This window comes from Myotis nattereri (assembly GCF_964212035.1).
Source record: "Myotis nattereri genome assembly, chromosome: 4".
Taxonomy (NCBI): domain Eukaryota; kingdom Metazoa; phylum Chordata; class Mammalia; order Chiroptera; family Vespertilionidae; genus Myotis; species Myotis nattereri.
This window is the reverse complement of record NC_138079.1, coordinates 90843858-90871411: the sequence shown is the minus strand read 5'-3', so window position 1 is coordinate 90871411 and position 27554 is coordinate 90843858. Positions and strand designations below refer to the sequence as shown.

The following is a 27554-nucleotide window of genomic DNA, read 5'->3' as shown; positions in this document are numbered from 1 at the left end:
AGTGTGTGACACACTCTTCAAAGCTCTAATTTTATTGAACTGTAAAGTGAAAACAAACCTATTCTAGGGTTGTGAGGATTCAGTGGAAATGCATGTGAAGTCAATAGCTGTTTGGCTACCTTGTGAGGAAGACTAAAGAAGGAAGCTCTTCCATGAAAAAATCTTTTCAAGACAAAGATGACTTCCACTTGACCCATGTTACTTCCTTGGTACCAATTTAAGAGATCCCCAACCCGACACTGATTATGGTGGTCTTGGCCCTTGGGAGTTTAGGAAAACTAAGAGGAGGTGGAATATAAAATGATTACATTTTAGTAGTTTTGCTCTTCGTGGGATGGCTCCTCTCATCTCACCACTGTCTTTTTAAAAAATTGATGTATTGTGGGATTGGATCTATTTGAGTGATACAGTATTTCCAAGTTTTAGGATAGAGAGCCCCAGCCCTGCACCAGGGTACCTATCCTCAGTAGGGACTGCATGGTATCTTGCTGATCTTTAACTCCCATCTCTGAGTGCCTACTGGATGCCAACAGTGAACCGATGATTTCTAAATGTGGGGCTAGCAAAGTTTAGGCTCTATTTTCCCAGTTTAAGACGTGTGCGTTTATTCACTGAATACTACCTGGGACTTGCTCAAGATCACGCACGATTAGATGTGGTAGGGCCGTGTTGTGAACCCAAGCAGAGAGCCCCAGACCCCGCACTCAGGCCAGGTTACCGGATCTGGGAACTGAGCTAGGCTCTGCGAGCAAAGGCTCTCAAGTTGGGCGCAGCTCCCCTCCCTCGGTCCCCACGCTTTCAGGACTACATTTCCCAGCGGCCCTTGCGGAGGAGGCTGGCCTCACCCCTCTTCCTCGCGATTAGATTACGCTTCCCAAGGGGCATTGCGGCCCCGCCCTAGATTTCCTCACTCTCCTTGGTCTGCGGTCTCTTCGGACTCCACTTCCCGGCGGCGCCCGCGGCGGCGCGGGGCTTCGCGGGGGCACCCTCAGGCGGCGGCGGCGGCGGCGGTGGCAGCCCGCGGCGGGGGTGGCCGACGCCTCCCTGGGCCTGCCGGGCCGCCGTCCCCACGATGCCGCTGCTGGTTGACGGGCGGCGAGTGCAGCTGCCGCAGTCCGCCGGGGACCTCGTCCGAGCCCACCCGCTGCTGGAGGTGAGCAGGGCCCGGGCGGGGGGCTTCCAGCGGACCGAGCCCTCCTCACCCCGCCGCCGCCAGCCGCTCCGCCCGAAACAGACTTAAACTTGGCGCAGCTGAGGCGCTGCTGGCGGCTCACCCGGCCGCTGGCAGCGACCTTCCGCCGGCGCTGGAGGCATCTGTGGAGCGTTTGCCTTTGGACCTTAGAGGGCATCTGCTGAGGCCCCTTGTCCCTAGGGGAGGGGACGGGGCCCAGAGAGGGTAGGGGACTTGCCCGGAGTCGCACAGCACCGCGGCTTGAGGACCCCCCCGGGACCCCTGTTCCCAGACAGGGCTGTCCGCACCCCCGAGCCGGACTTGGCGCTTCAGGAGAACCTGGGCGGCCGCCCTTGCTCACGAGCACTCGCGGGGATCCTCACCCCGCGTGAACGCCGCCTCGTGTTGGGTCCTCAGGAAGCGGTCGGTGATGCCCGGGGGGGCTGGGGACAGCGTCTGGCAGGGGTGCCCGGCGGGCCCCTCCACCGGGGCACCGGGCTCCAGTTATCTGTAGCCGGAAGGAAGGGCCCCCCGCTTTGCTTTCCCACAGCTGGGCCGCGGTGAGGACCACGCCCTGATGGCAGGGTTTGGTTTTGTTTTCCTGCTTTTGTCCGCAAATACATCTCTGAAACCTTAGTCCAAGTTTATGCAGAAAAAGGGGTGTTTTTTTTTACTGTTAAAAAAGATTGGGGACCACACCTCACACTCGCCCCAGTTAAGGGGGAATGACCTCCATCTACACATCGGGCGCTGCCCGGTGGGCGCCTCTTTCCCTGCATCCAGGACATTGGCCGTGGAGTTAGGGAGGGGGTGGCTTTTCGTCGCCGAGTCACTCCGGACCGTAGCCTGAGTGCCAAGGAGAAAGGTGCCCCTTTCCCGCCGGAGGCGCCCGCGCTGCCCCGGGGCTGAGGGAGGGCGGTGCTCCCGAGAGCTCCTCTGCAGCAGCTGCACAGCTGGTAATGACTTTGCCTGCTTACTGCCTTTGTTTATCCCCCTGAATCTGCCCCCAGACTAAGCTCCCGCCAGTGTTTGTTACAGGAATGAGCCAACAGCCCAGCAGGGGTGGCCGAGCGGCTGAGCGTGGACCTGGGAACAGGAGGTCCGGGTTGGATTCAGGTCAGGGCACAGGCCGGGCTCTCGGCGTGATCCCCGGGAGGGGGCCTGTAGGGGGCAGCGGATCAATGACTTTCATCATTGAGGTTTTTCTCTCTCCCACTTCCTTCTCTCTGAAATAAAAAATATATATATATACATATTAAAAAATAAAGAAATGAGTGGACAGATGACCTGAAGGATGAGGAGGAGTTACTGACAGGGAAAAGGGGACAGCTTTGTGCGATTCTCAACTTGCATTTCAAGAAAATAGTAATAGTTGTCAGCACATCCTGAGTACTTAGCAGACACTGGACACTGCTAAGCACTTTCCTTGTACTGTGTCGCGCGCGGTCACACCATTAGCTGGTGATGTCAGGAGTAGGACTCACCAAGGGGAAATATTCCAGCTGCCTAACAAAATTTAGGTGACACTTATTTTTATGTCTGAAAATTTATATGACAAGCTAGAGGCCTGGTGCACGGATTCGTGCACTGGTGGGGTCCCTCAGCCTGGCCTGCACCCTCTTGCAATTCAGGACCCCTTGGGGGATGTTAGAGAGCTGGTTTTAGCCCAATCCCTGCAGGCCCGATCCAGGCAGGAGGGAGCCAGATCTTGTGCATTGAGCATCTGTCCCCTGGTGGTCAGTGCCTGTCATAACGACCTGTCGGCTGGTCATTTGGTTGTTTGGTCGCTTAGGCTTTTATATGTATAGATAGTTAGAAAGATCAGTGTCCAAGGCAGCACACTAAGTGTGGAGAGGGGGGGATGTGGGACTATACCAGGGTGGCCGGCCCCTCTTCAAGGGAGGTTTGGCCTGTTTAGGGAGACGTGGCCTAGAAAGGCATCGTAGTGGGGACCAGTTCACATTACAGGAACGACAGTCACTTTCACTTGCATCAGTCTGAGGCAGTGGTTCTCAACCTTCCTAATGCCGTGACCCTTCAATACAGTTTCTCATGTTGTGACCCAACCATAAAATTATTTTCGTTGCTACTTCATAACTGTAATGTTGCTACTGTTATGAATCGTAATGTAAATATCTGATATGCAGGGTGTATTTTCATTGTTACAAATTGAACATAATTAAAGCATAGTGATTAATCACAAAAACAATATGTAATTATATATGTGTTTGCCGATGGTCTTAGGCGACCCCTGTGAAAGGGTCGTTCGACCTCCAAAGGGGTCGCGACCCACAGGTTGAGAACCGCTGGTCTAAGGGAAGGAGGATGGAGGTTTGAGAGAGACTTGAAAAGGGAAGGGGAGGACTTTCTAGTGAGGCAAGTGAGACTGTGCTCCGATGGGTAGGAGCAGAAGGGTTCTGGGGGCAGGTGCCAGTTTCCTTGGTGCAGAGAAGGGGACAGACTGGAAATAAGTGGAGAGCTAGGTCATACCTGGGTCAGAGGGGTTTGGATGGATCTTTCAACAAATAAGCAATGGAGGGAAATGAAAGACTTAACTATTTTTCTATTAGTAGTATATCCTCTTCATAAAAAATAAGAATGTAAATGTCAGAAAGAAGAATAAATAATCTATGACCACAATCACTTCACATTTGAGTAAATATTCTTATAGAGGTTTTTCTTTGTGTGTGATGTACTTTTAAAAATGAGAGCATACTATATATTCTGTCTTTTTCATGTAACAGTATGTTGTAAGAATTGCCAGCAAGTATAAGCCTCTCCCTAGCTATGCCTAGCATAGAATAATAAAATCATAACAGTAATGCAACATCATTTCAATATGCCAAGGTTGCAGGTTTAAACCCTGGTCAGGGCACACACAAGAGCCAACCAAGTGAATGTGTAAATAGGTGGAACAGCAAATTGATGTTTCTCTCTCTCTCTCTAAGTCAGTTTTTAAAAAAAATACATTTTTATTGATTTCAGAGAGGAAGGGAGAGAGATAGAAACATCAGTGATGAGAGAGTATCATTGATTGGCTGCCTCCTGCATGCCCCCTACTGGGGATCCAGCCTGCAACCCAGGCGTGTGTCCTTGACCGGAATCGAACCCGGGACCCTTCAGTCCATAGGCTGACGCTCTATACACTGAGCCAAACCAGCTAGGGCTAAAGTCAGTTTTGTTTTGTTTTTCTTTTTTTATTATTAGTTAAGGTATTACAAATGTGTCCTCATCCCCCCCATTAACCCCCAACCTTCCCCACACACACAAACTCATGCACCCATCCCCCTGTTGTCCATGTCCATTGGTTTGCTAAAGTCAGTTTTTAAGAAATAACAGTGATGTAGTGGAACTTGCTGAGCACCGCTGCCCTATGAAGTAGGTGTTAGTACTATTCCCATTTTACAGGTGATGACTGTGAGGCACAGAGAGGCTGAGTAAGTAGCCCAAGGTCCCCCATCCTGTAAGTGGTGTAACTTGGATTGGAACCCTGGCTGTCTGCCTTGGTCTCCAGCTGCACTGTTCAGTATGGTAGCCACCAACCACATGTGGCTGTTTACATTTAAGTTAATTAACATTAAATAAACTTTAAAAATCAATTCCTCAGTCGAACTAACCACATGTCAAGTGCTCAACAGCCACCTGTGGCTAGTGGCTCCTGTCTGAGACAGCACAGATACAGATGTTGCCATCACTGCACAAAGTTCCACCCGGCGGCACTGCCAGCCGTGGTCGGCAAACTGCGGCTCGCGAGCCACATGCGGCTCTTTGGCCCCTTGAGTGTGGCTCTTCCTAAGCCTTAGGAGTACCTTAATTAAGTTAATAACAGTGTACCTACCTATATAGTTTAAGTTTAAAAAATTTGGCTCTCAAAAGAAATTTCAGTTGTTGTACTGTTGATACTTGGCTCTGTTGACGAATGAGTTTGCCGACCACTGGTATAGATAGAGTCTTGCTCTTAACCAGTCACTGGATGCTCCGTAACCAGTCCTGCAACACCTTGCTAAATGGTTCCGTAGACTTCCACAATATGAATGCACTGTAACTTTGTTCCTCCTTTTAAGCATGTAAGATTCTTTCATTATGAAAAGTCACAGAGCTAAATCATCCTAAGCCCCATAATTATTCCGTCAAATGAAATTGCTGGGCTCAGAAAGGTTTTTGGTTGTTTTTTTTTGGAGCAGAGAAGTGATGTAACAAAATCACTGTTTTGAAGAAATAATGCTGGCAGCCATCGGGGAGGATAGAGTGGGCAAGGGAGACCTTGGGGGCCAAGAAACAGGGATGAGGAATGGTGACAGCCACTCCCTACAAACCTGCTCTCCGTTAATCCTCACACAGCTAAGGGGTGGTCAGCATCATCCCCATTGCCCCGAGGAGGAGGTGGGAGCACGGAGAGTCAGGAGCATGCCCAGGCTCAGTTGGTGGGAGGCAGGGGACTCCATTGTCTTGCTGTCTATCTTCCGCTCCTAAATTCTGTGGCGGGAATTCATGTGTGAGACCATGAAGGACTGAAATAAGGAAGCACAAGTGGAAAGAAGGCTCAGTTTGGAGAGCTGTACCTGCTATAATAATTTCTTACAGGGCATGCTTTGCAGTTCACAAAGCCCCGTTAGACCTGCTCTCCTGTTTTTGAGGGAAGTACTGACAACATGCAGCAGGAGTGAGGGTTCCGTGACCATCCTCCAGGGTACAGCTAAGTGATTGGCTAACCCAGGAGGCAAGGAACTATAGGCACAAGCCAAACCCTGTTTGTGGGTAGTTCTCGAGCTTTAACATTAAATTTTAAAGGGTGGGAGAAAAATCAAAAGATTGATATTTGGTGACGTGAAATTATATGAAATTCAGATTTTGGTATTTCCCATAAATAAGGTTTTTGGGGACACAGCTACAGCCTTTTGTTTACATGCGGGCTGCGCTGCTTTCTTGCTACAGTGCAGTCTGCAAAGCCCAGAATACTTACTGTCTGGCCCCTTCAGAAAAGGGAGTGCTGAGCTCTGGGTTAAGAGACCCGCACCATTGGCCAGGGATTGGGAACTGAGGGTGAGGTGTTACACAGAAAGGCCGATGGAAAAGATTATATATATATATATATATATATATATATATATATATATATATATTTTTTAGTGAATCTTAGTGTCCAGAGAAAAGCAAAAGTTGAGGAAGCTGAGGCTATTTTTATATCAGAAAGGATGTGAGTTTATAAGGTAGGGCTGGCTGTGGGTTTCCCCCCAGAGAACTTTGGCTAAACTTTTTTTTTATTTCTTTAAGTGGAAGACAGAAGCAGCATACCATTTCTGCCTTGTGGCATTCTCTCTTCTAACAATCCATGGTGCTTTTCTCTGGAGCTGTGTCAAAAAAGACCTGATTGTTGGTCTTGGGTATGAGAGTGATAATCAGATCTCACAAGTAGCTTTGCTTTTGGATGGTGACCCAGTTATGAAAAGACATGGTAAACATTTGCCTTTACTCTTCCCTCTCCCTTTCCCAAAAGAACAAAGTTAAGGTAAGTATTAAAGGAATGATAAAAAGGAAATTCTGAATGCTCCTTGGTTATTTTGAACTGAGGTGAGCTGAGAAGTGGTATGAAAATGAAAGTGCTCCCTGACAAGGAGTGTTTTGAGTTTCAGAACAATCGGCCACATTTATTTCTCATTGACTTCTGCAGCAGGCAGAGGTGCCAGGCGGATCCAGTTCTTCATTGCAGTTCACTTAATTCTCAATTCCTTTCTTAAATTGAGGGCTGGTCTCATTCTAATTGCTGTTTTGCTTCCAATTAATGGGAGTTTATTAAAAAGAAGACACTGTATAAGTTATCAAGCTGATCATTATGCTTTTTTATATCTATTTTAGTAAGTACCGACTTAAATTCTCACCAATATGAGATATGGCAGGAAGCCTGTGTAAGATTATAAAAACGTTCTCCAGTCTAGACAATACACTATATTACACATCTGGATAAGATTCTTTTTCATTGAGTTTATTTGTTGCAAGTAAGGGCATTATGATACTTAGGGTTGTATCAATTTGACAGTTTTGGAAAAAAACGTGTATTTTCATTCAAGAATTTAACCACTTGATCCCCCTCCCCCCAGGTTTACTGCATAAGAATTTATACAAATATTCAGTTAGACAAAATGTGGACACCTAATATTAATCTATCCTTTTCATAGATTTGCTCATTTTTGGTTTTCTACTTTAATAATAACATAACTATATCATAGAAGATTTAAAGAATAGAGAGAAAACACCAGTTAAATTACTTGAGTTTGCCCTGTTCTAACAACCATGCTCAGATTGGTGAATTTCCTTCTGGTATTTTTTCCTAGGTACAGTAATGTTTTAGCATTGTTGTATTAACAGTATATTTATAGCTTTAAAATTTTATAATTTTGCATCTTGCTTTTCATTGTACATTTCAAAACTATTTTCCCGTAGTCCTTATTTTCCATGACCGTACAATTAGTAGTTGTGAGTTGGTTCTGCATAATTTATTTATCTTTCTTGTTGCTGCTTCCAGCTTTTTGCCATCCTAAATAACACAGGGATTTTGGATTATTTCCTCATTACAGATTTCCAGGAGTGGGATTACCAGATTAGGGTTTAGGGAAGGTCTTAACCCCTCTACTTCTTTAAAGAAAGTAAAGAGGGGATGTGGTTTCTGATCCACTGATCCACTAGGCCAGTGATGGCGAACCTTTTGAGCTTGGCGTGTCAGCATTTTGAAAAACCCTAACTTAACTCTGGTGCCGTGTCACATATAGAAATTTTTTGATATTTGCAACCATAGTAAAACAAAGACTTATATTTTTGATATTTATTTTATATATTTAAATGCCATTTAACAAAGAAAAATCAACCAAAAAAATGAGTTCGCGTGTCACCTCTGACACACGTGTCACCTCTGACATGTGTGTCATAGGTTCGCCATCACTGCACCGGACCATACAGTCTGATTCTCTTTACAATTGTAAAATCGTGAAGAGCCTCCTATTCTTCAGTAAGGAACTGTGAAAAAGGATTTTTGCAACTTATTTTATAGTCACTAAAATCGTGTTTTATAGGATAAAAGAGAATAGGACTTTGTTGTTGCTTTTTGCATTGTTCCACATGATAGCTACTGCTATCTTTTTAGTTTAGCCTTTCTGTCAAATAATACACACACCTCAGACGTACAAGTGTGTATTTCCCACTTAGGGCACACTTTGGCTCTCTCCACCTCTCTAGTTACTCAATCCTCACTAATTTCCATCACTATTTTATTTTTTTTTTTTAATTAAACAGGAAAGAGCCAGACTTCTCAGAGGTCAGTCTGTTCAACAAGTGGGACCCCAGGGCCTTCTGTATGTTCAGCAAAGAGAGCTTGCAGTGACCTCCCCAAAGGATGGTAGGTTAGGAAGCAGTGAATTGGGCGTTATCCCAAAAGGCTACTGGATATTTTATTTTATTTCTTTTTTAAACAGGCTCCATCTCCATTCTGGGTTCTGATGATGCCACCACTTGTCACATTGTGGTCCTGAGGCACACAGGTATGGCGAGAGAGATAAGGAAATCATTATTTAAACCAACCAAGTTTGGGACCATTAATTTCTCGATTTGCGTGTCCTGGTGTCCTACTGGAAACCTGACTCCGCTCACCTTTTCTCTGGTCTGCATGGTACCTCCCTGTGCCCTGGTCAGAGTGGGTTGGCTGGGCAGCACAGTTTCTGTTTTTCCTTACAGGATATTCAAGATGAGGTGGTCCGAATGGACAGGAATTGAGTTGGCTTGCTTACTGAGTTCTCATCGGGAGTAACATGAGTCATTTCACCCTTGTTCTCCAGGTAATGGGGCTACCTGCTTGACACATTGTGATGGAACTGACACCAAAGCTGAGGTCCCCTTGATCATGAACTCCATAAAGTCCTTTTCCGACCACGCTCAATGTGGAAGGTGAGCTCCGCGCCACTGTTTTGTGATATCGGGAACTTTGCACCCTCGTGTAGAGGAAATCGCTGTGGAAGGTGTCACAGAAACACAGAATGTCACTACCACAGTGGCTCTCTTGTTCCCCTGGAGCGGGGCTTGGCACAGCATGGCCCTTGTCCTAGTTGGTGAGTGAGTGAGTGAGTGGGTGATGGGAACAGGCAGGGAAACAATGCTGGATTGTCAATGGAAGGTTTGACCTCGCACCTGTCGTTTTATGTTCAGTAATGTATTTTTAGATGTTCACGTATCAGAGATTGCTTTGTTATACCCCAGATGTAGTATCCCTTCATTCATTTATTCCTTCAGCAATTCTTTACTGAATGCTCTGTATGAGCAAGAACTTGTTATAGGTGCCAAGGACATAGCAGTGGACAGAGTAGACCAAACCTGCCCCCATGGTGTTCATATTGTAAAGCAAGGAGGCATTCAGTAAGCAAAGTAGGATGTTAAACGGTAAACAGGACTGTGGAAAAAACAAGGCAGAGAAGGAACGGGAGACAGCTGCGGGACTAGGGGGGTACAGTTTTAAATGTCAGCAAAACAGTGGTTTCACCAGGGATTCCTTACAAGAGCTGATGTCTGACCTGGCCATCCATCACAGCATCTAACCCTCTCACCGGTTACAGGAAGTGTAACCACCTCCTTTCCACAGTTGCTGACACACTCAGCTGACCCGGAGTCACACAGCTAGTTAGTGGCAGGCCCATGACAGTCTGACCTGTGCTCGCTCCCCTGTCCCCGCTTTCCTCTCTCATCAGGCCGACTTTGCAGACTTTGCTTTCATTTTACTTGAAGCCTAATGCAGCCATTGCATGAACTAGTCCATTCATATACAAGTTCTTAGAATCCCAAAGATTTTAAAAAAGCCTCTGTCAGTTTCACTAGTACAACACAGATCAATTTTTAAATTTAATTCTACTTCTGCCTGTGTTGCTTCACTGGCGTGCAACCTATGCAGTCACAGAATGGACTTTTCATTGGGCCATGGATTACTTAGCTGGATCTGGCCATAGGCCCAACTTCGTGATTCTCGCAACGCAGTTGTGAGATATCCCTGGTCTGTTCATGGAACTGATTTGGTCACTCTGGAAGGTTTGCTGCACCCTGTGGCCCAGTGTCGAGCAAAGCCATGGTGACCTCTGCTCCTCTTACTTTAAATGTTCATTTTGAGACCGCTTGATGCTTGGACCTGTGCTGGTTTCTCAGAGATTCCAGTTCATTCCTCACGTCTATGTGAATAACAGCTGCACTTTTTTTTTTTTAGTATATTTTTATTTATTTCAGAGAGAAGAGAGAAACATCAGTGATGAGAGAGAATCATTGATTGGCTGCCTCCTGAATGCCCCCCACTGGGGATTGAGCCAGCAACCCAGGCACATGCCCTTAACCGGAATCGAACCTGGGACCCTTCAGTCCACAGGCTGATGCTCTATCCACCGAACCAAACCAGCTAGGGCTACAACTGCACTTTCCAAAGCACTTGTGCCCAGGTTGTTTTAGGCCAGTGATGGCGAACCTTTTGAGCTCGGTGTCAGCATTTTGAAAAACCCTAACTTAACTCTGGTGCCGTGTCACATATAGAAATTTTTTGATATTTGCAACCATAATAAAACAAAGATTTATATTTTTGATATTTACTTTATATATTTAAATGCCATTTAACAAAGAAAAATCAACCAAAAAAATGAGTTTGCGTGTCACCTCTGACACGTGTGCATAGGTTCGCCATCACTGTTTTAGGCTGTGCACAGGTAGTTAGCAGACAAGTGGGAAACACAGGCTAAACAAAGTTTATTTTTTTCCACCTGTTGGACTTCTTAGGGCTTTTCTTTGCTAGTGTGAACTATGATTCCTAGGGAGGGGCTACACTGGGCAAGATTTCCCCAAATTATTTAACTTCAAGAACACCTTTTTCTGTCTCATGCAGCTAACGTTCATGGGGACACAGTGGATAATAAGCATGTGCTGTAGACAGAGACTCAGTTTTCCTCTCTGTGGGATGGAGATGATCATTCCTGTCTTTCCAGGAGAGGTGGGCATTAGGGGAGACAGCAGTGTGGAAGGTCCACTGCAGTCCCTCCACAAAACGGGCTATACAGCGTAAGCTGTCTTCCCTGCCCACTCCTCCACCCAGTTCCTCTTTGGCGGAGACATTGAAGAGGTTTTCAGAGGTATCCTGCTTTGGGTGGGTAAACAGTGTGTACAGGCATATTTTTCCTGAGCAGAGTTCCTCACCCTCTGCCTCAAGAGGCTCATATTTGTGGTAAGACAGAAACACGCTCAGCCATCAGGGTTCCTGGGCAGGATCCCCAGAAGCTTGCCTGGCCTTGGCAGCCTCCCCATGTACCCCAGGGAGCCACACAGGTCTCCTGTGTGCAGGAAGGCGCAAGCAGGGCCTAGAAGCGCTCTGTAGAGCGCGGGCTGCTGACGCCGAGAAGCACCATGCACAGCAAACAGTGCACAGTCGCTGCCTTGTGCTGGCCTCTGACCACCACCCATCTCTTTGCCAGGCTGGAAGTGCACCTCGTGGGCGGCTTCAGTGACGATAGGCAGTTGTCACAAAAACTTACTCATCAACTTCTTAGTAAGTTCCCTGTTTCCCCCCCAAATTGGATAAAAATTTGTACCTATTATTGCTTGGCTAAGAGTCCCAGTGAGGATACAAGAGGGGCACACCTTCCTGGAGTGACATAAGCTGCTCAGCTTGGAATCTGACACCAAGCCTGAGCAGACACAGCTACGCTTTCAGGGCCAATGGGATGGGACAAGATTTTTTTAAAGACAGCGGTTGACATACTCTGAATTTTGTAAAAACAGAACCACCCTCCAGGAAGAAATGTCCGTTTTAACGTGTAGAAAATGAGAACACCGATCATACCATATTTTCCCTACTCAGTGAGCAAGTATTTTTTTCAAAAACACATGTTCTGTGTTAACCATGAGGCAGTGAGGTAACAAATTGACACAGTACTGGAATATACGTTGGTACAACCTGTGGGGAAAACCATTTGGCATCATGGTAGAGTCTTAAAAAGGCTCATATCCTTGGACCCCAGTAAGTCCCCTTCTGGGAATCTATTCTAAGAAAATAATCTGAAATGTGCACAGAATTTATGTCTAAAGATAGATGGGCAGTAGAACATTTACAACAGGAAATTAATGTTCATTAGTAAAGGAATAATTATGTAGCTGTTAAATATAAAATGTCTACATGCTATGAGCTTAGCTGTGCATGGAAAAGTATGGAATACACAGCGTCTTAACAGATTATGGGCATTAAAATCCCATCTACTTCTACCATTAAAAACCCATTACTCCTTATACTCTCCTGTATTTCCAAATTTTTGCAGTGATCAATTTTTTTTATGACTATGATAACAGGAAAAATAGTTACTTAGGAAGAGTAAAAATCTTTAGAGTCATTTTATCCTCCCAAACCTCTCCAAATGAAGAGAGAAATGGAAAGCCTTGGTCACAGTTTCCTTTGGGCTTGAGGCTAGGAACATGGCTGTAACTTGGCAGGCCTGGTAACCTGGTAACCTTGGTAACCTGGTAGGCCAGGTGGTGGCTGAAAGGGTAGTAGCACAGAGATGGCTCAGCTGGCTTTCGTCCCTCCGTCCCCTTCTTGACTTGCTCAGGATATGTTCTGCTAATTAAAGGAACTTCTTTGACATCCAGTTTTACAATTCTAATTGTAGGTGAATTTGACAGACAAGAAGATGACATTCACTTAGTGACATTGTGTGTGACAGGTAAGTTCTGCCGTCCTTCCCAAAATAAAGTTGTAGATTTCAGGGACGTTTCGCCCTCCCCTTCAAGCAGGACCTAGCATCAGTACCTCAGTCATAGAAGACAATTTGCCGATGCTTTGCTAACTTTTATTCGGGCTTTCCCCATCTGCTGGTCCTGCCCAGTGTCCAAAGCCTGTGCAGCCTCAGTTGAGAGGCTGACCCGCTTCAGTGTCACTCATCTTTCCTTTCCTGGGATTTTCAGAAGCCTGTCTACTCCTGGGTAGGAGAAGGGGCCACACCCCAGGTAGAAGCTGCCACCTTGTGTGAGACTGCTGAGCATGTAGATGGCTGGGAGCCCCTACCTCTGGAGGTGGCCGTTTGTTCAGTATAAACTCGAGTGCTCTGGGACTCAGCAAGGAAACAGGAAAACCATCCCTTTCATGGTCTGTTTTTCCCCCCCTTTAGCAGTGGGGGCTCCTTCTTGGCCGCTAATTTTACAAAATGAAAGCAGTTGGTTAGTATTTCTTAAAAATTGGATCTTAAAAATTTTTTTGTTTGTTTGATAGAATTAAATGACCGGGAAGAAAACGAAAACCACTTTCCAATCATTTATGGCATTGGTGAGTAGTGTTTGAGAGTTGGAAACTGGCCACATGTTGACAAGGCAGGCTCCAGTGATAGGAGCTAGTGAGCCCACTGATGTCAGCATATCACAGCCTTAGTTCTGCTGTGCTTGCTGGGGACCCTGGGCAAGTAGCTTCTCTTCTCTAAGCATTATCTTTGAAAGAGAGAAAATGTCCTCATCCAGACGGGGAGGAGAGCGCCAGGAGCACCTATACAGCATGGACCGCGCCACCAGCAATGGGAGTGTTAGTGGCGCTCTTCGCTCCCGAGGTGGCCAGCTGTGCTTTTCTCCAGCCAGGGCTGCAGCGGCTGGAGTGGAGCATAATAATTTTCTTATATGTAGGGAATCAAGGGAGGTTTTGATTGAGAAGGAAAGTAAAACTATCAGATTAGAGAAAATCCAGAAACTTCCACCCTTTCGGGATGATCTCTTAAGACTCCAGAGCAGTGGTTCTCAACCTTCCTAATGCCGTGACCCTTTAATACAGTTCCTCATGTTGTGGTGACCCCCAACCATAAAATTATTTTCGTTGCTACTTCATCACTGTAATTTTGCTACTGTTATGAATCGTAATGTAAATATCTGATATGCAGGATATATTTTCATTGTTACAAATTGAACATAATTAAAGCAGTGATTAATCACAAAACCAATATGTAATTATATATGTGTTTTCCGATGGTCTTAGGTGACCCCTGTGAAAGGGTTGTTCGACCCCCAAAGGGGTCGTGACCCATAGGTTGAGAACCACTGCTCCAGAGGTATAGGATGAAATGCAGAGGGCTTCTACCATGTCTGTAATTCTTCATGTATTTAGTTGTGGTGGTGGGTACACAGATGTGTTATTTTGTTTTCTGTAACATATATATTTGAAATGCGTAGTAAAAATTAGAAAACAAACAAAAACACCAGACTTGGCCATGATCACAGGCCCTCTACCCCCAGCCATTTGCAGACACGTTTGGTCACAGGGCTGACCAGGAAGGCCTTGCCACGCACCTGCCTGAAGAGATTGAGTGTCTTCCTGTGGGGCCGGCTCTTGGTTTGGAACAGTCTTACAGAACCTAGTTCAGCTCAGGTCTCAGCCATTTTGAGTGAGGTACTTGGCTAAAAGATTGCATTGTCCCTTTCCAGGAAGGAGGAAGCTACAGGCATTTAAGAGTAATTTTGTTCAGTTTTCATTCTGTTCTGTATTTGAGAGGCTTATCCATATTCTGTTATGTATGGTGGGAGAACTGTAGGCCTGCGCAAACTTCCCATGTTTGTCTTTCGTCAACTCAGTCATCCTGCTGTCCCTCACAGCTGTCAACATTAAAACTGCAGAGATCTACAGAGCCTCCTTCCAAGACCGCGGTCCGGAGGAGGAGCTGCGTGCTGCACGAGCTTTAACGGGAGGACCAGTGAGTTTGGAATCATCTTGTGTTAAGGGGTTAAGGAAAAAAAAGGGCATCAAGCTCCAAAGCCTTATAGACCTCAGATATGAAAAGTTCACGTCAGCTTCTTTAAAGCTGTGAATTAATCAGGGGCCATCTCTCTTTCTCTCTCTCTCTCTCTCTCTCTCTCTCTCTCTCTCTCTCTCGCTTTCTTTCTCTCTCTGTGTGTGGGCTTTTAGGTTATAAGCTCAAGACCCCAATTAATCAAAAGACCAATCAAATCAATTTAAAAGTCTGATTGCCTTAGGGTGCTTTTTAATTAAATCACATTTTTAAGTGATCTTTTTATTTTATATTTATTATTATTTTTAATCCTCACCCGAGGATATTTTTCTATTGATTTTGAGAGAGAGTGGAAGGGAGGGGGAAGAGACAGAGAAAGAGAAACATTGATGTGAGAGAGACACATTGATTGGTTGCCTCCCACACACACCCTGACCAGGGCCAGGATGGAGCCTGCAACCAAGGTACAGTACATGCCCTTGACCGGAATCGAACCCGGAACCCTTCAGTCCATGGGCAGATGCTCTATCCATTGAACCAAATCAGCTAGGGCTAAATAACATTTTTTAAATATGTGTGTTTTGTTATTGATTTCAGAGAGGAAAGGAGAGGGAGAGAGAGAGAGACAGAACCATCAATGATGATAAGAGAGAATCATCTATGGACTGCCTCTTGCACATCTCCTGCAGTGGTCGGCAAACTCATTAGTCAACAGAGACAAATATCAACAGTACAACGATTGAAATTTTTTTTGAGAGCCAAATTTTTTAAACTTAAACTATATAGGTAGGTACATTCAACTTTAAATTCACAGTTTTCGTCTTGTTTTTCTTTGCTGCTGCTTTGTAGCCATGTCGAACAGGGCACCTAAAAAAATGTTTCATTTTATAATAATAAAGCCACCAACACAAAAGAATTACAATTCTTAAATTGATGACAAAAATACCTGTAGGATTTGCAGCTGGTTGGAAAAATACAGGTAACTTTATGCTTCGAGTAGGTACTTTTGTCACCCGTGCACGATTTGTGGACGTCACTAGCACTAACCACTGCACAGTGAGGCTGCTGACTGACTGGCTCACTCAACTCGTACATGAATCGCGCGCGCCTCCCCCTCGCTGTGTATCCTGCAGCCCGCGTGCGCCCACGTCTCCCTTCGCCCGACCGACCGACACCCCCCACTTCTTCTAATGCCACTTCTTCAAAATAGACTCGCCCAGGCTGAAAACTGACTTCTGCACATGGGCCACGAAGTTTCAATCGCACTGTACGTGCGCGTCCGCACGAGGTTTTTGTGGAAGAGCCACACTCAAGGGGCCAAAGAGCCGCATGTGGCTCGTGAGCCGCAGTTTGCCGACCACTGTCATACTGGAGATCGAGCCTGCAAGCCAGGCATGTGCCCTGACCGGAACCGAGCTGTTACGTCCTGTGTTGTGAGTTGACTCTCAACCAGAGTCACACCGGCCAGGCTAAATAACATTTTAATTTTAAAAGTTAGAAAAATAAAAACCCAAGACTGACATACCCCGCTTGAGGAATAGGTGAAAGAATCCTTTAAAAATGCGTGTAAAACTGTGAAAAAAATAGAAATCACATTCAAAGCACCCAAAAGAGATCTGCTCATTCATGAAATGCTGACAGTTTCATTGGAAAATGTTTGGATTCAGAGTGACCTGTTTTGCATTTTTTAAAAAATATATTTTTATTGATCTCAGAGAAGAAAGGAGAGGGAGAGAGAGATAGAAACATCAGTGATGAGAGAGAATCACGGATCCACTGCCTCCTGCACAGCCCCTACTGGGGATGGAGCCTGCAACCTGGCATGTGCCCTGACCGGGAATCGAACCGTGACCTCCTGGTTCATAGATCGACACTCAACCACTGAGCCACGCCGGCCGGGCCACTTTAACATTTTTAGAGTTCCTTTTATAATTTCTCAAGTAGTATCATAGCCTTGATTTAGCTAATATTCAGAATATATTTCAATCTCAATAACCAATATAGAACATTGGTGGGTAAACTGATAATGACCATTGACAAATTTGAGAATTTAGGGAGTTAGTTGATCATTTGGTAAGTTAGCATTTTTACAAACTGTTTTTCCTTTCTTTTGATGGGGCAGCAGGCATTGTGTAAAGCTGCAGGGTAACTTAGTTACTTGGGTATAAATAACGGCAGTGTTTTATGTAGCCACGAAGAACATGGACTTCATTCAGACACACCTGGGTTTGAGGCTCAGCTCTGACACTTACTGGAAATGGGACTGTGGGCTATGTGCCCCATCTCTGAGCCTCAGGTTTTCAACCAAAATGGGGGAAATGCCATCTTCATGCAGGATTGTTGTCAAGACTAAACAAAATAATATTTGTTACCCACAAAGCGCAGTACCCGACAGTTGGAAGTATTCAGTAAGTAGCAGCTCTTGTTATTAGGAGACATAATTGTAAAGAAGCTTATCATTCAGATAAATCCCTTAACTGCTAGACTACACTGGAGCATGCTTTAATGGTAGGGTGTGAGAAGCTGACAGCATTCCTTAAATCTATCCTTGCCATGTTCTTTTCAGATGGTTAGTATTTACGATGCAAAGACAGAACAACTTCGTATAGGACCGTATTCCTGGGTGCCATTTCCACATGTGGATTTCTGGTTGCAGCAAGATGATAAGCAAATACTAGAGGTGAGAATTTACAAGTTGGGCAAATCTTAACTCTCTGGACCCTGGTTCCTCATCTGTAAGAAAGAAAAGGGTTTAGACTAAATAATAGCTGCTTTCCCTTCATTGGGTAGTATTTATTTTTAGGATGCCACTGGCAGACCCCACTTAACTTTTGTATCAGTGGAGATAAATAATGTCCTGGGTAGAAACTTGCATAGGTGAAGTAGTAAGCAGCCAACTGCTCTTTTCTCATGAACCCAGTACACCTGCTCTTAGGTATTTTACAGTTTACACGGGTTTATAGAGTGATCTGAGAACATCCTGATTAATGTTTAAGGAACACAAGGATGTTTGTCATCTTTATCAAAGCAGGGAACAGAGCGAGGTTATTCTCTCATGCCTCATATCTTGTTTTTCCAGAACCTTTCCACTTCACCTCTGGCTGAGCCCCCCCACTTTGTTGAACATATTAGAACCACCTTGATGTTTTTAAAAAAATACCCATCTCCAACAAATACACTATTTCCTGGAAATAAAGCTCTACTCTACAAAAAAAATGAAGATGGCTTATGGGAAAAGGTCCCTTCTCCAAGAAGCTAAAAATAGGAATTACCAAAGAAAGCAACTTTTTGGCATGACAGAGACCATTGGTGGGGGTTGGTCAGAATATGAATTTGAAATCTACATCCATTGAGTCTTAGTGTCTTTCAAATGACTTTCAAAATAAAATCTTATTTTGGCAAAGGCATTTGTTACTTTTTGCTTTGCTAAAAAGTTGACATCCAGCTGTTCCTTTTTGGTTAGTGACAAGGGGCAGAGAAGAAGCCACCTGCTCACTGTTCTATGACAGTTATTTCAGTTACTTAGGTAATCCTAATTCTACCAAATTAGTGAATAAAGGGAAATTTATAATTGAGTCTGCTTTAAAAACAATATTTTATTTTATTTTATTTTATTTTTTTACCTTGGAATTCATTTTTTATTTTTATTTTTTTAATTTTTTTTTTAATTTATTGCTTAAAGTATTACAAAGGGTATTACATATGTGTCCATTTTATCCCCCCGCCCTAGACAGTCCTAAAAACAATATTTTAAATGCAATAAAGTTCAGTCAGAATTTATACATCTCACTGAGGGTGGTGTTTTTCTTGGCCCCAAAATATTTTAGAAGCATCAAATCCAAAACTGATATAAATGTACTTCTAGATGAATGAGATGGAAGGTTCAGAAGGACAAGCAGGATTTGATCTCACTGTCCTGCATTATAATTATCTCTAAAATAGATAATTTCCCATGAGAATAAATTTAATCTGAGTGTTACACAAAACCACTGATAAATCTGTTCTTTTAGGTATTAGGTCATTAAAATGCCCAAATTGTTATTATTATGCAAGTTACATTTTTCAGAAATCTTTATTTTTCTGAAGTTTCTGTCTATCCAAGAGGAAGTCACTATGCTTTACTGATAAGATTTATGAACCGAACTCACTGGGAACAATTTCAAGAACCTTTATTGAAACCAACATTCAAATAGTATCTCAAGGGTGAAATTCTGTTTCAGCAAAACCAATTTAACAATTCCAAATATATATAAAAACATTTAAAAATTAATCTTGTTAAAGGTGATAATTTCCCCTTCCCCCATTTTATCTGCTATACTTCATTGCACCAAATAAACAGGGAAGACTTTGTTTAATCATCTGCACACACACACAAAAAAGATAAAGGAAAATTGCATTTTAACAAATGCCAGATGTCAGAAATCACATCAAATCAGAGTGTAATTATAGGCTTACTGTGGTGTAACTAAGGCTTCCAATACTACAGTCCACAAACCCAGTGTAAATTCCCACCGTCTCAAGGTCTCTCAAGCCTGACTGCTGGACTGGAAGGCACGGGCCACTGCCTATGGTGAGTGAAGGGGTGCCGTCCTCTGGAAAAGTACACGTCGGCAGTCATGGAAGGGCTAACCAGTTACGTCAGCAGTAGTCTGGCTTGGTCAGCCTGAGAAAGCTTACTTCTCTCTTTCTTATTTGTGTGTTGGGCCTAAAGGGGTGAGCTGCTAGTGGAACAAAGCTATGGAAGCTCCTATGTGAAGCAGGTCAAAAGTATACTTATTTTAGAATTTAAATTTAACTGGGTGCTACATAGCATGTTAAATATTAGCCTTTTAGGAGTAGCATCTATTAGGTTTTCAGATATTAAACATAGAAATGAGCACAGTCTGTTCTCTTGTGCCAATTTAAAAGCTTTACCAATATTTAAAAATATACATATATATGGTCAAGAAGAGTCTTTACAGTTTCTCTTAATAGATGAGTCATTTAGTTAGTTTAGAAATAGTATATAAAGGGGGAAATGGATTTGTGGCAGAGGAAGTCACAGACAGAAGCACTGCCCAGTCTAACTTGCTTGATAGCCTGCCACAGCTTGAGTGGACACAGTCCTTACTTATGTCTCCAGGGAAAGCAGCAGCTGGGGATGGCAAGAGAGGGCTTCTGACACTCTTATTTACAATTCCATTGAAACCCATTCTCTTTCACGCCAACACGGTCCAGCTGTATACTGCAACCTGATCAAACTAAACAACTAAAATAGATGGCAGAGGAAGGTTGTCTGTCTCTCCTCTGCAGTGGTACAGCAGAGAACCCGGAGAGTTCTAAAGAAAGCTGTCTGACCAGAAAGTTATGTGTAACCAATAATTTATGTTTACAAGATAAGAGCACGTGTTTCAAGTGGCAGACACTTGACATTCTGAGTGTTCTTTGTGAATAAAAAGTGTTTACAGTAACTTGGGGGGAAGTTATTACTACAGTTGGATAGACAGAAACAACAGTTGTTCTCTGTACCCATTACATTAGACAAATCAGTTACCCTGATTTTTTTGCACATACGTGTGCAAAAAGCCAGTTAGAGCACAAATAACAGTAATTTCTTTTGTATTAGCATGTGGCACAGTTCACATTTTCAGTATAACTATCTTCCATGACACAATATTCAGTACAGTCTCAAACCAAACACTGAATTTTATCTTAAGTTTTCCAGTTCTTCTACCTGTGGGCGGTCATCTTCTGGGCCCTGGGCTCTGTTCTGGAAGGTTCCAGTCTGCTCGGCTTCCTGAGGGGCGGGAGCCCCAGGGTGTTGCTCAGGGCTGTTAGCCTCCAGGGCCTCTTGTTCCTGCCCACTGGACAGGTGCTCCATTTTTTCTAAGTCTTCAATGTGACTGACTGAGCTTGTCTCGCTTAGAGCATCTGAGCCTCTTAGGGACTTTTTAAAAGGCTTCTGGCCTAAAGAAAGATGGGATAAACAGCACTGAAAGTTCAATAAAGGATACTTCTGCAACAAAGCTATCTGTGCAACAAGAGATTGCTTTATCAATTCCAACCGTTCAGTGGAAATCCCCATAATTACTGGTTTGGAAGCATTTAAGTAATGAGACAAGAAAAGAGTTGATAATGGACTAACATGCTCCCAAGGCTAGGACTTTGGAGGTCACTCGTGAAAAGCTCAGGAGAGTAAACACCAGGTTAAACATGATGTCAGCTCTCAAGACCCTAACTTCCCCCTCGGGAGTGCTTCAGAGGTATTCTTCCAAGGCTGAAGCCCAAGGCTACTGGGATGGTATTTAAAGGGACAGCTGGGCCCTAACCGGGTTGGCTCAGTGGATAGAGCATCAGCCTGTGGACCGAAGGGTCCTAGGTTTGATTCCTACCAAGGGTACATGCCTGGGTTGCAGGCTTGATCCCCAGTAGGGGGCGTGCAGGAGGCAGCCAATCAATGATTCTCTCTCACCATTGATGTTTCTATCTCCCTTTCTCTCTGAAATCAATAAAAATATATTAAAAATTAAAAACAAAAAAAGAGACAGCTGGTCTTAACTGAAGAGAAATGGAACTTTGGGTTAAAGACCATGAAAACAAAGGAGTGTAGGCAATACCAAATGGAAAAACATTAAATGATGCAAAAGTCTATGTTCCCAAGAGAAATGTAAACCATTTTCTTTTTTTATTTTGAGAGAGGAAGGGGAAAGGAAAGAGAGACAGACACATCAATGTGAGAGTAGAACGTCAATCGGCTGCCTCCTGAACATGCCCCCTACTAGGCATCAAGCCTGCAACCAGGGCATGTGCCCTGGCTGGGAATCGAACCAATAACCTTTTGGTGCACAGGACAATGCCCAACTGAGCCACACCAGCCAGGGCCAACCATTTTCTTTAATACTAATGAACTCAAACATCTATATATATAAAAGCCCAGCGACCGTTAGCGCAGAACGACCAGAACGACCAGTGGCTATGACGCACACTGTGGCAGCCAACCAGCCTGATCTGGGCCATGATCGGCCCCACCCCCGGCCAGCCCGGCCCCTGATCAGCCCCCAATATCCCAATTGGGGGCAGGGCCAGCTGCCAGCTGCCAGAGGCCCCTCCCCCCAGCTGGCTCCCACCCCGATAGGCCCAACACCCCTAAATCACTGCCTGGCTCCCTGGTGCATGTACATTTAGTGCAAGCACACGAAAATAATTATCAGCCCCTCTGACCCCGACCAGAGTCTCCCGAGGGCTCTGCTAATGCTGCAGCCAGGGTGTGAATTCTCCCTCCATCACCCGCTGCCCCAGGAGACCTTCCACGTTACCAAAAAGGCGACCTCAGCATTAACGGGATGGCGGCCCTTTGCTGAGGAACGTAGAGAGGCTAGGTGGGGATTTTGTGAAATTGCAGTGCCTTGCAGATTAGGTGAGCTTTCAATCTTTCTTTAAATGGGGCGGTGAAGAGGACCTGCAGGCTGCCAGGAGCAACAGCGAAGGGTAGGCACATTCAAAAACAAAAACTTTTAAACAAACAGACATGAAGATCATATTGGGAAACTGAGGGTCGAGCCCCAGGAAGAACGCAAAAATCATTAAAGGGCCATCATCCATCTTGATATATGTTTGCAAACAACACATAAACAACTTCATCTCACGGCAGGTGAAATGCAAAAGAGTTCTGTTGTGGGTTTTCTTTTGGCCATCCTTAAAGTATAATTAGATCCAGCTGGGGGAAAGCTATAGCTTCCAGCATTAGACCCCTCGCCCCCAGCTGGCCCTGCCCCTGATCAGCCCCCATTTGGGCGGCTGGCCGGAACCCTCCCATGCACGAATTCATGCACCGGGCCTCTAGTGAAGATATACCTGGAAATCTGAGTTTAGTTCGAGTGCCTGAGGGGGTCTGAGGCGGTGTTACTCCTGTATCTTGTACTTTGTAGACATACGTGTGTTCTGTGGACTCCAGAGAGCCTGCCAGGGAAAGAAAGAGAGGGGTGGGTGGGTGGAAACTCCTGACACGGACTGCCTTGAGAGATGCTCCCATTCAGCCTTGTTCCCTACTGAGCTTCCTCCAGCCATGCAGCCTCACACAGACTAGTGGAGACTTGGGTACTCCTGAAACATGTTGGAACTGGAGAAAGCCACCTCACAGCTATGCTCAGGAGTCCCGGCCCTGCTGGAGTGTTTCATCCTTGTCTCTCCAGCTATCCTGTGTACACATGAAGACAGCCAGCAGTGTGGCTGTCCTAAGCACGCCCGGAGAGCCAGGCCCAAGTGGGAAGCACCCTAACTTCCCCCTCCGAAGTGCTTTAGCAACAAGGAATGAATGCCTCTTTGCTAAAGGCTGAGGCATGGCAGGTTTTAAAAGTCAGATTATCTCTGGTTGTCATATCGCAGTGGAGTCATCATTTCCTGGGGAAGGTACACAGGAAGGGGCCCTGGTAGAACAGGAAAGGAGTCTTGTTGGATATCATCTCCCCCAAACCCCAGCAACTGTTAATTCTTGCTGGTTGCCTAGTTTGAAATCAAATAGTCCAGTGCTACAGACCATGGTCTTCACTGGGCAAAACACTAATGAGGACTGCAATGTTCACACTGAAACCAAATGCCCAGACAGTCCCGAGGGCCTGAACAGCTGAGTGAACATGTTCTCACTGGATTCCAGGAAGAGAGATCTGCTGTGGGCAATGCATATCTGCTTTTGGGCCATTTTAGCCAAGGGGTTAGGAGAGGGTAGAGGAGAAAGTCACAAGGGCAGGCACAGGACCCAGGATAAAGCATGGGACACACACAAGGCTTTTCGGCATGAGTGGGATCCAGGGCATTTGGTCCAAACTCTCCAGGTACAGAGATCCGGGAGGAGGCTGTTAGTCCTACCTGCTGTTAAGTTAAAAGTTCTTCCCTTCTGTGAAGGCTGGACCGGAGAAAACCAATTCAGCACGGATCCTACTACAGGGATCTGCCGTAACACTCCCTGCAAAACAGAACGTTGCTCAACATCACCACCCTGTCCAGTCTGGCTCCCAGCCTGAGCCACTCAGCAGACTCACCTCTTCCAGAAGGCGCTCCTCATTGGCCTTCTGCAGTTGAACCTGAGCTTCCTGAATTCCTTTCCGAACCACTTCTGTCATGTTTTCCAGAAGCTGTGTTAAGACCAAGAAAGGCATTACTTGTCATCTAAACTTACTGCCTGGGGCCTAGAAGAACTATTAACATAGCACTGGGGACATTTTTCTAATGGAATTCTACAGTTTAAAAGGTCACTGTAAAAATAAACAGAAAATCAAACAGAAGACGATAAAAGGCTCAAGGAGGTCTAGGCAGACAGACCTTGGTGACCAGCCTCATTAGCCAGGGAACAGAGAGGAGAAATAACTATCCTTGTGCTCTGAATGTCACATTATTAGAAAACAGACATGTGGCTCCTCATTCGTGGAAATGGAGTCAGAAGTGAGGTAGTCAGGTTTGGAAGAAACTGCAAAGTCCATTCAAGAATGAATCAAATGTCCTTCTCTTCCCCACCCTACCAAAAGTGGCACACGTGACACGTTTCTGTCTCCTCTCGGATCAATCTTGTTTTGGTCCCTTTTCTCTCCTTTTGAGTGATTTCTAGAGACTCAAATCTCTGGTTTGGAGAACCAACTTTAAGCCTCAGAGCCCGCTTTTCCATGCCAACTGGCCAGCAGGAGCAGGTCTGTTACTGGTGGGAAGTTCGTTATCAAACATCTGTCTCATTCAGCCTCAGGACCAGGAAGTGATCCCTGACCTTGTCAGACAGTGAAAGTATCTTTCTGAATGCGCAGCTACCGCTAACTTCTATAGCATTTACCACCTCACTTGGTTATATGTATATCTCTCCCCCACTGGCTTGTGAGTTCCCCAAAGGAAAGTACCATGTCAAATCCACTTGGCATTCCCAATGCCCGGAACAATGCCTAATTCATAGCAAACATTTAAAAACTTTTGGGGAAAGAATGAATGAACAGACATTTGTGACTCCAGCTAGTTGCCTGGGCAAAACCTAGAAAAGGAATGAGATTTTTCATTAGTCTTACAGACCCTTGAGTTTTCCTCAATTTCTCGCGCTGTGACTGCAATGGTCTCCACCAGTTCGGGAATATCTATGTCATCACTCGCCATGCCAATGTAAATACAGCTCTTCATACTTTTATACTCAGGGCCTGTGGGAAGAAACAACAGACCAACTTGGTTACCTGTCATGAGTCAGACACCGACCCACTTCTCTGTACATTTGCGTTCTTCTCTGTACATGCAAAAGAACCTCCCTCTGGGGCGGGGAAAGTGGTTCTAACGAGGAGACGGGAAGCCTGGAGAGGCTGCGGAAGGGGAAAGGAGCTAGCTCACCCCTCAGGAAGAACTAAAACAATGTTTCCTCAAAAACATAAAGCCCATTTTCTCCTAATTAAGCCAGTTAAAAATGTCCTTGCAAAGTTAACAGTTGATTTATAAAAGTAGTAATTACCCATTTTAAATGTAAGGTCAGATTCTAGTTCGTTTAACTTTTTCAGGAGTCCAGCATGGATTTTTTCCCCTTCTGGATCTAATTTCAAACTGTTCTTATCATCATTAGCATGTTCATACCTGTAAACAACATCAAACAACAGTGTTTAAGTCTAGAATAACAAACGTCTCTCAGACACTGGGGGAGTCTAAGCTACGGGAGGTTACCAAGAATGTGGACCGAGGCAAAGGGACAAAGGAGCCACTTGGGGTGTTTCAAGACCAAAACTTTCAAGACTGTCTCACGGAAAGGCAAGTCTGTGAGGCCAGGAAATTTACAGAGAGGCCAAGGTCTGAAGTCTCATCATTTGTGATTAAAAAGGGAACTGTCCCTCATCCTGAAAGGAGATGGAAAGCAGCCACAGGAAGGACAGCACACTGACTACAGGGGATGCAGGAGTTTGCTCCGCTGGGGAACCGGGCCCTTTTCCTCACACGCCGCGGACAGGAACCATCTGTCAGTTGTAGATCTGTATATGTCTCCTAGTGACGGGGAGTTGGCACAAAAGCACATACAGCAACTCCTACTGCACTGAGTGCAATGGGTGGGTCCCATCGCCTGCTACCTGTGCTTTTGTAAGTACCCAGAATTACTAGTTTTTTATTATTAATTTACATACTGATTTGAGAGAGAGAGGGAAAGAGAAACATTGATTTGTTGCTCTACATATTGATGCATTCGTTGGTTGATCATTTTGTTGTTGTTAGTCCTCACCCAAGGATATTTTTCCACTTTTTAGAGAGTGGAAGGGAGGGAAAAGACAGAAAAAGAGGGAAATATTGATGTGACAGAGACACATCAATTGGTTTCCTCCCGTACCTGCAAGCTGGGGATTGAGCCTGTAACCGAGGTATGTACCCTTGACCAGAATTGAACCCAGGACCCTGCAGTCTGTGGGCCAACACTCTATCCAATAAGCCAAATCGGGCAGGACCAGAACCTTCTAAATGAATATTCATTAGCTGTTTTTACTGTGACTACACATATTCATCTGAGATTTTTAGTTGGTTCATAAAATGACCCAGCATGGTCTTTATACAGCAAAGAGAAATTCACATCAGGCAACAAGCAGAAACCATACCTGACAACCCCTATTCCAGGCCAGTTAGGGTCATCAACGTGTAAGAGGCCTGCTGTTCTTGTCACTTCTTGCTTGAACTCTTCTCGCAGCTGTAGTGTACAGGTCAGGACCGGCAGCCTGCTTTCTATGCAGGCTACGAGCTGATCCACGTCCTCGCCCCGAGTTCCTAAAACTGAAAACATTCACGGAATGTTAGAGAAATGCTTAAGGAATAGCCAAAAATTAGAGGGCAGGGCTCCCACTTCCTTTACCAGAAAGGCCAATAGTTCTAGGTACATCCAATTAGCTGGAGCTGAGGAGCTAAAAAAATAAAAAGCTACTAAACCTAGATATGGAAGAATCTGGTATTATATAGCCAGATCCTCCAGGTGCAGAGAGTTTTCTCTTACAAATAGAATTAGCCCCTCCAATTGAATACACAATGAAACTCTAATGTAAAAATGAGATTCTTCCCACAGAAAGATTTTACTTAAATCAAGTTATAAACATCCTATTGCAAGTAACAACGAAGAGGCAACCATACAGTTCTTTCTGTACATTAACATCTTGGAAGAAAGGTATTTTGGTGTGCTTGTGGCGGGAGGCAGGAAGGGCAGGGTGATGAAGACAGAACTAAGTCACTTCTGAAGATCAGAGCCTGAGAGTTCTCAGGGCTGCAGGGATCCAAGAGTCTTGGCACCATCATGGCTCCCTCACTTCTGTCGATTCGAACACTGCGCATGACCTCCCTGAGCCGCAGTACATGCTGCCTCGGTGTCCTCAGCGTCCTCAGCCTGCTTCTCCAGTGTCAGAGACCAAGCCTCGGGCTGGGTGAGGATGCTGGGCGGCAGGAGCAGAGACTCCTGGAGAATCCCGAGGCCACCAGCCATCTTCACAACAGCTTTTCTCTGCAGGACAGATGCCTAACTTCCCTACTTTGATGTTTTTGAGAAAATATCCCAAAATGTTGAGAATGTTTCATGAAAAACCATCAAACATTTTCTGAAAATGTCTAAATCATTTCAAAATAAAAGCACAACAGAAAATTTAATACATCTTTTTTCAGCTTAT

General features: G+C 44.9%; 2 protein-coding genes across 6 annotated transcripts in view; one reads left to right on the top strand and one right to left on the bottom strand.

Annotated features, from left to right (window-relative positions):
- Nucleotides 1-931: 931 nt before the first annotated feature.
- NTAN1 (N-terminal asparagine amidase) lies at nucleotides 932-18714 on the top strand. 4 transcript variants are annotated; one of them, XM_081088685.1, is made up of 10 exons: nucleotides 932-1153; nucleotides 8459-8561; nucleotides 8638-8703; nucleotides 8998-9106; nucleotides 11653-11726; nucleotides 12841-12894; nucleotides 13440-13493; nucleotides 14780-14898; nucleotides 17501-17614; nucleotides 18014-18714. In XM_081088685.1, the coding sequence occupies exons 1-10, from the start codon at nucleotides 1073-1075 to the stop codon at nucleotides 18191-18193; spliced, it is 954 nt and encodes a 317-aa protein (XP_080944811.1). In that variant the 5' UTR covers nucleotides 932-1072; the 3' UTR covers nucleotides 18194-18714. The 4 variants fall into 4 exon arrangements, with proteins under 4 accessions (XP_080944811.1, XP_080944812.1, XP_080944814.1 ...); XM_081088686.1 differs by having other exon boundaries at nucleotides 967-1153; nucleotides 14801-14898; XM_081088688.1 differs by lacking the exon at nucleotides 8459-8561 and having other exon boundaries at nucleotides 985-1153; nucleotides 14801-14898.
- Nucleotides 16642-27554, bottom strand: part of PDXDC1 (pyridoxal dependent decarboxylase domain containing 1) — a 53435-nt gene continuing 42522 nt past the window's right edge. Inside the window, exons 17-24 of one of the 2 annotated variants that reach the window (XM_081088684.1) lie at nucleotides 26505-26676; nucleotides 25385-25503; nucleotides 24961-25082; nucleotides 23952-24044; nucleotides 23779-23875; nucleotides 22768-22872; nucleotides 20648-20880; nucleotides 16642-17667 (exon numbers count right to left, since the gene is read on the bottom strand). In XM_081088684.1, coding sequence (XP_080944810.1) covers nucleotides 17641-17667; nucleotides 20648-20880; nucleotides 22768-22872; nucleotides 23779-23875; nucleotides 23952-24044; nucleotides 24961-25082; nucleotides 25385-25503; nucleotides 26505-26676 — 968 coding nt within the window. In that variant the 3' untranslated portion in view covers nucleotides 16642-17640. Of the gene's footprint in view, nucleotides 17668-19087; nucleotides 20881-22767; nucleotides 22873-23778; nucleotides 23876-23951; nucleotides 24045-24960; nucleotides 25083-25384; nucleotides 25504-26504; nucleotides 26677-27554 lie in introns of those variants that run through there. The other variant, XM_081088683.1, reaches the window with a different exon arrangement.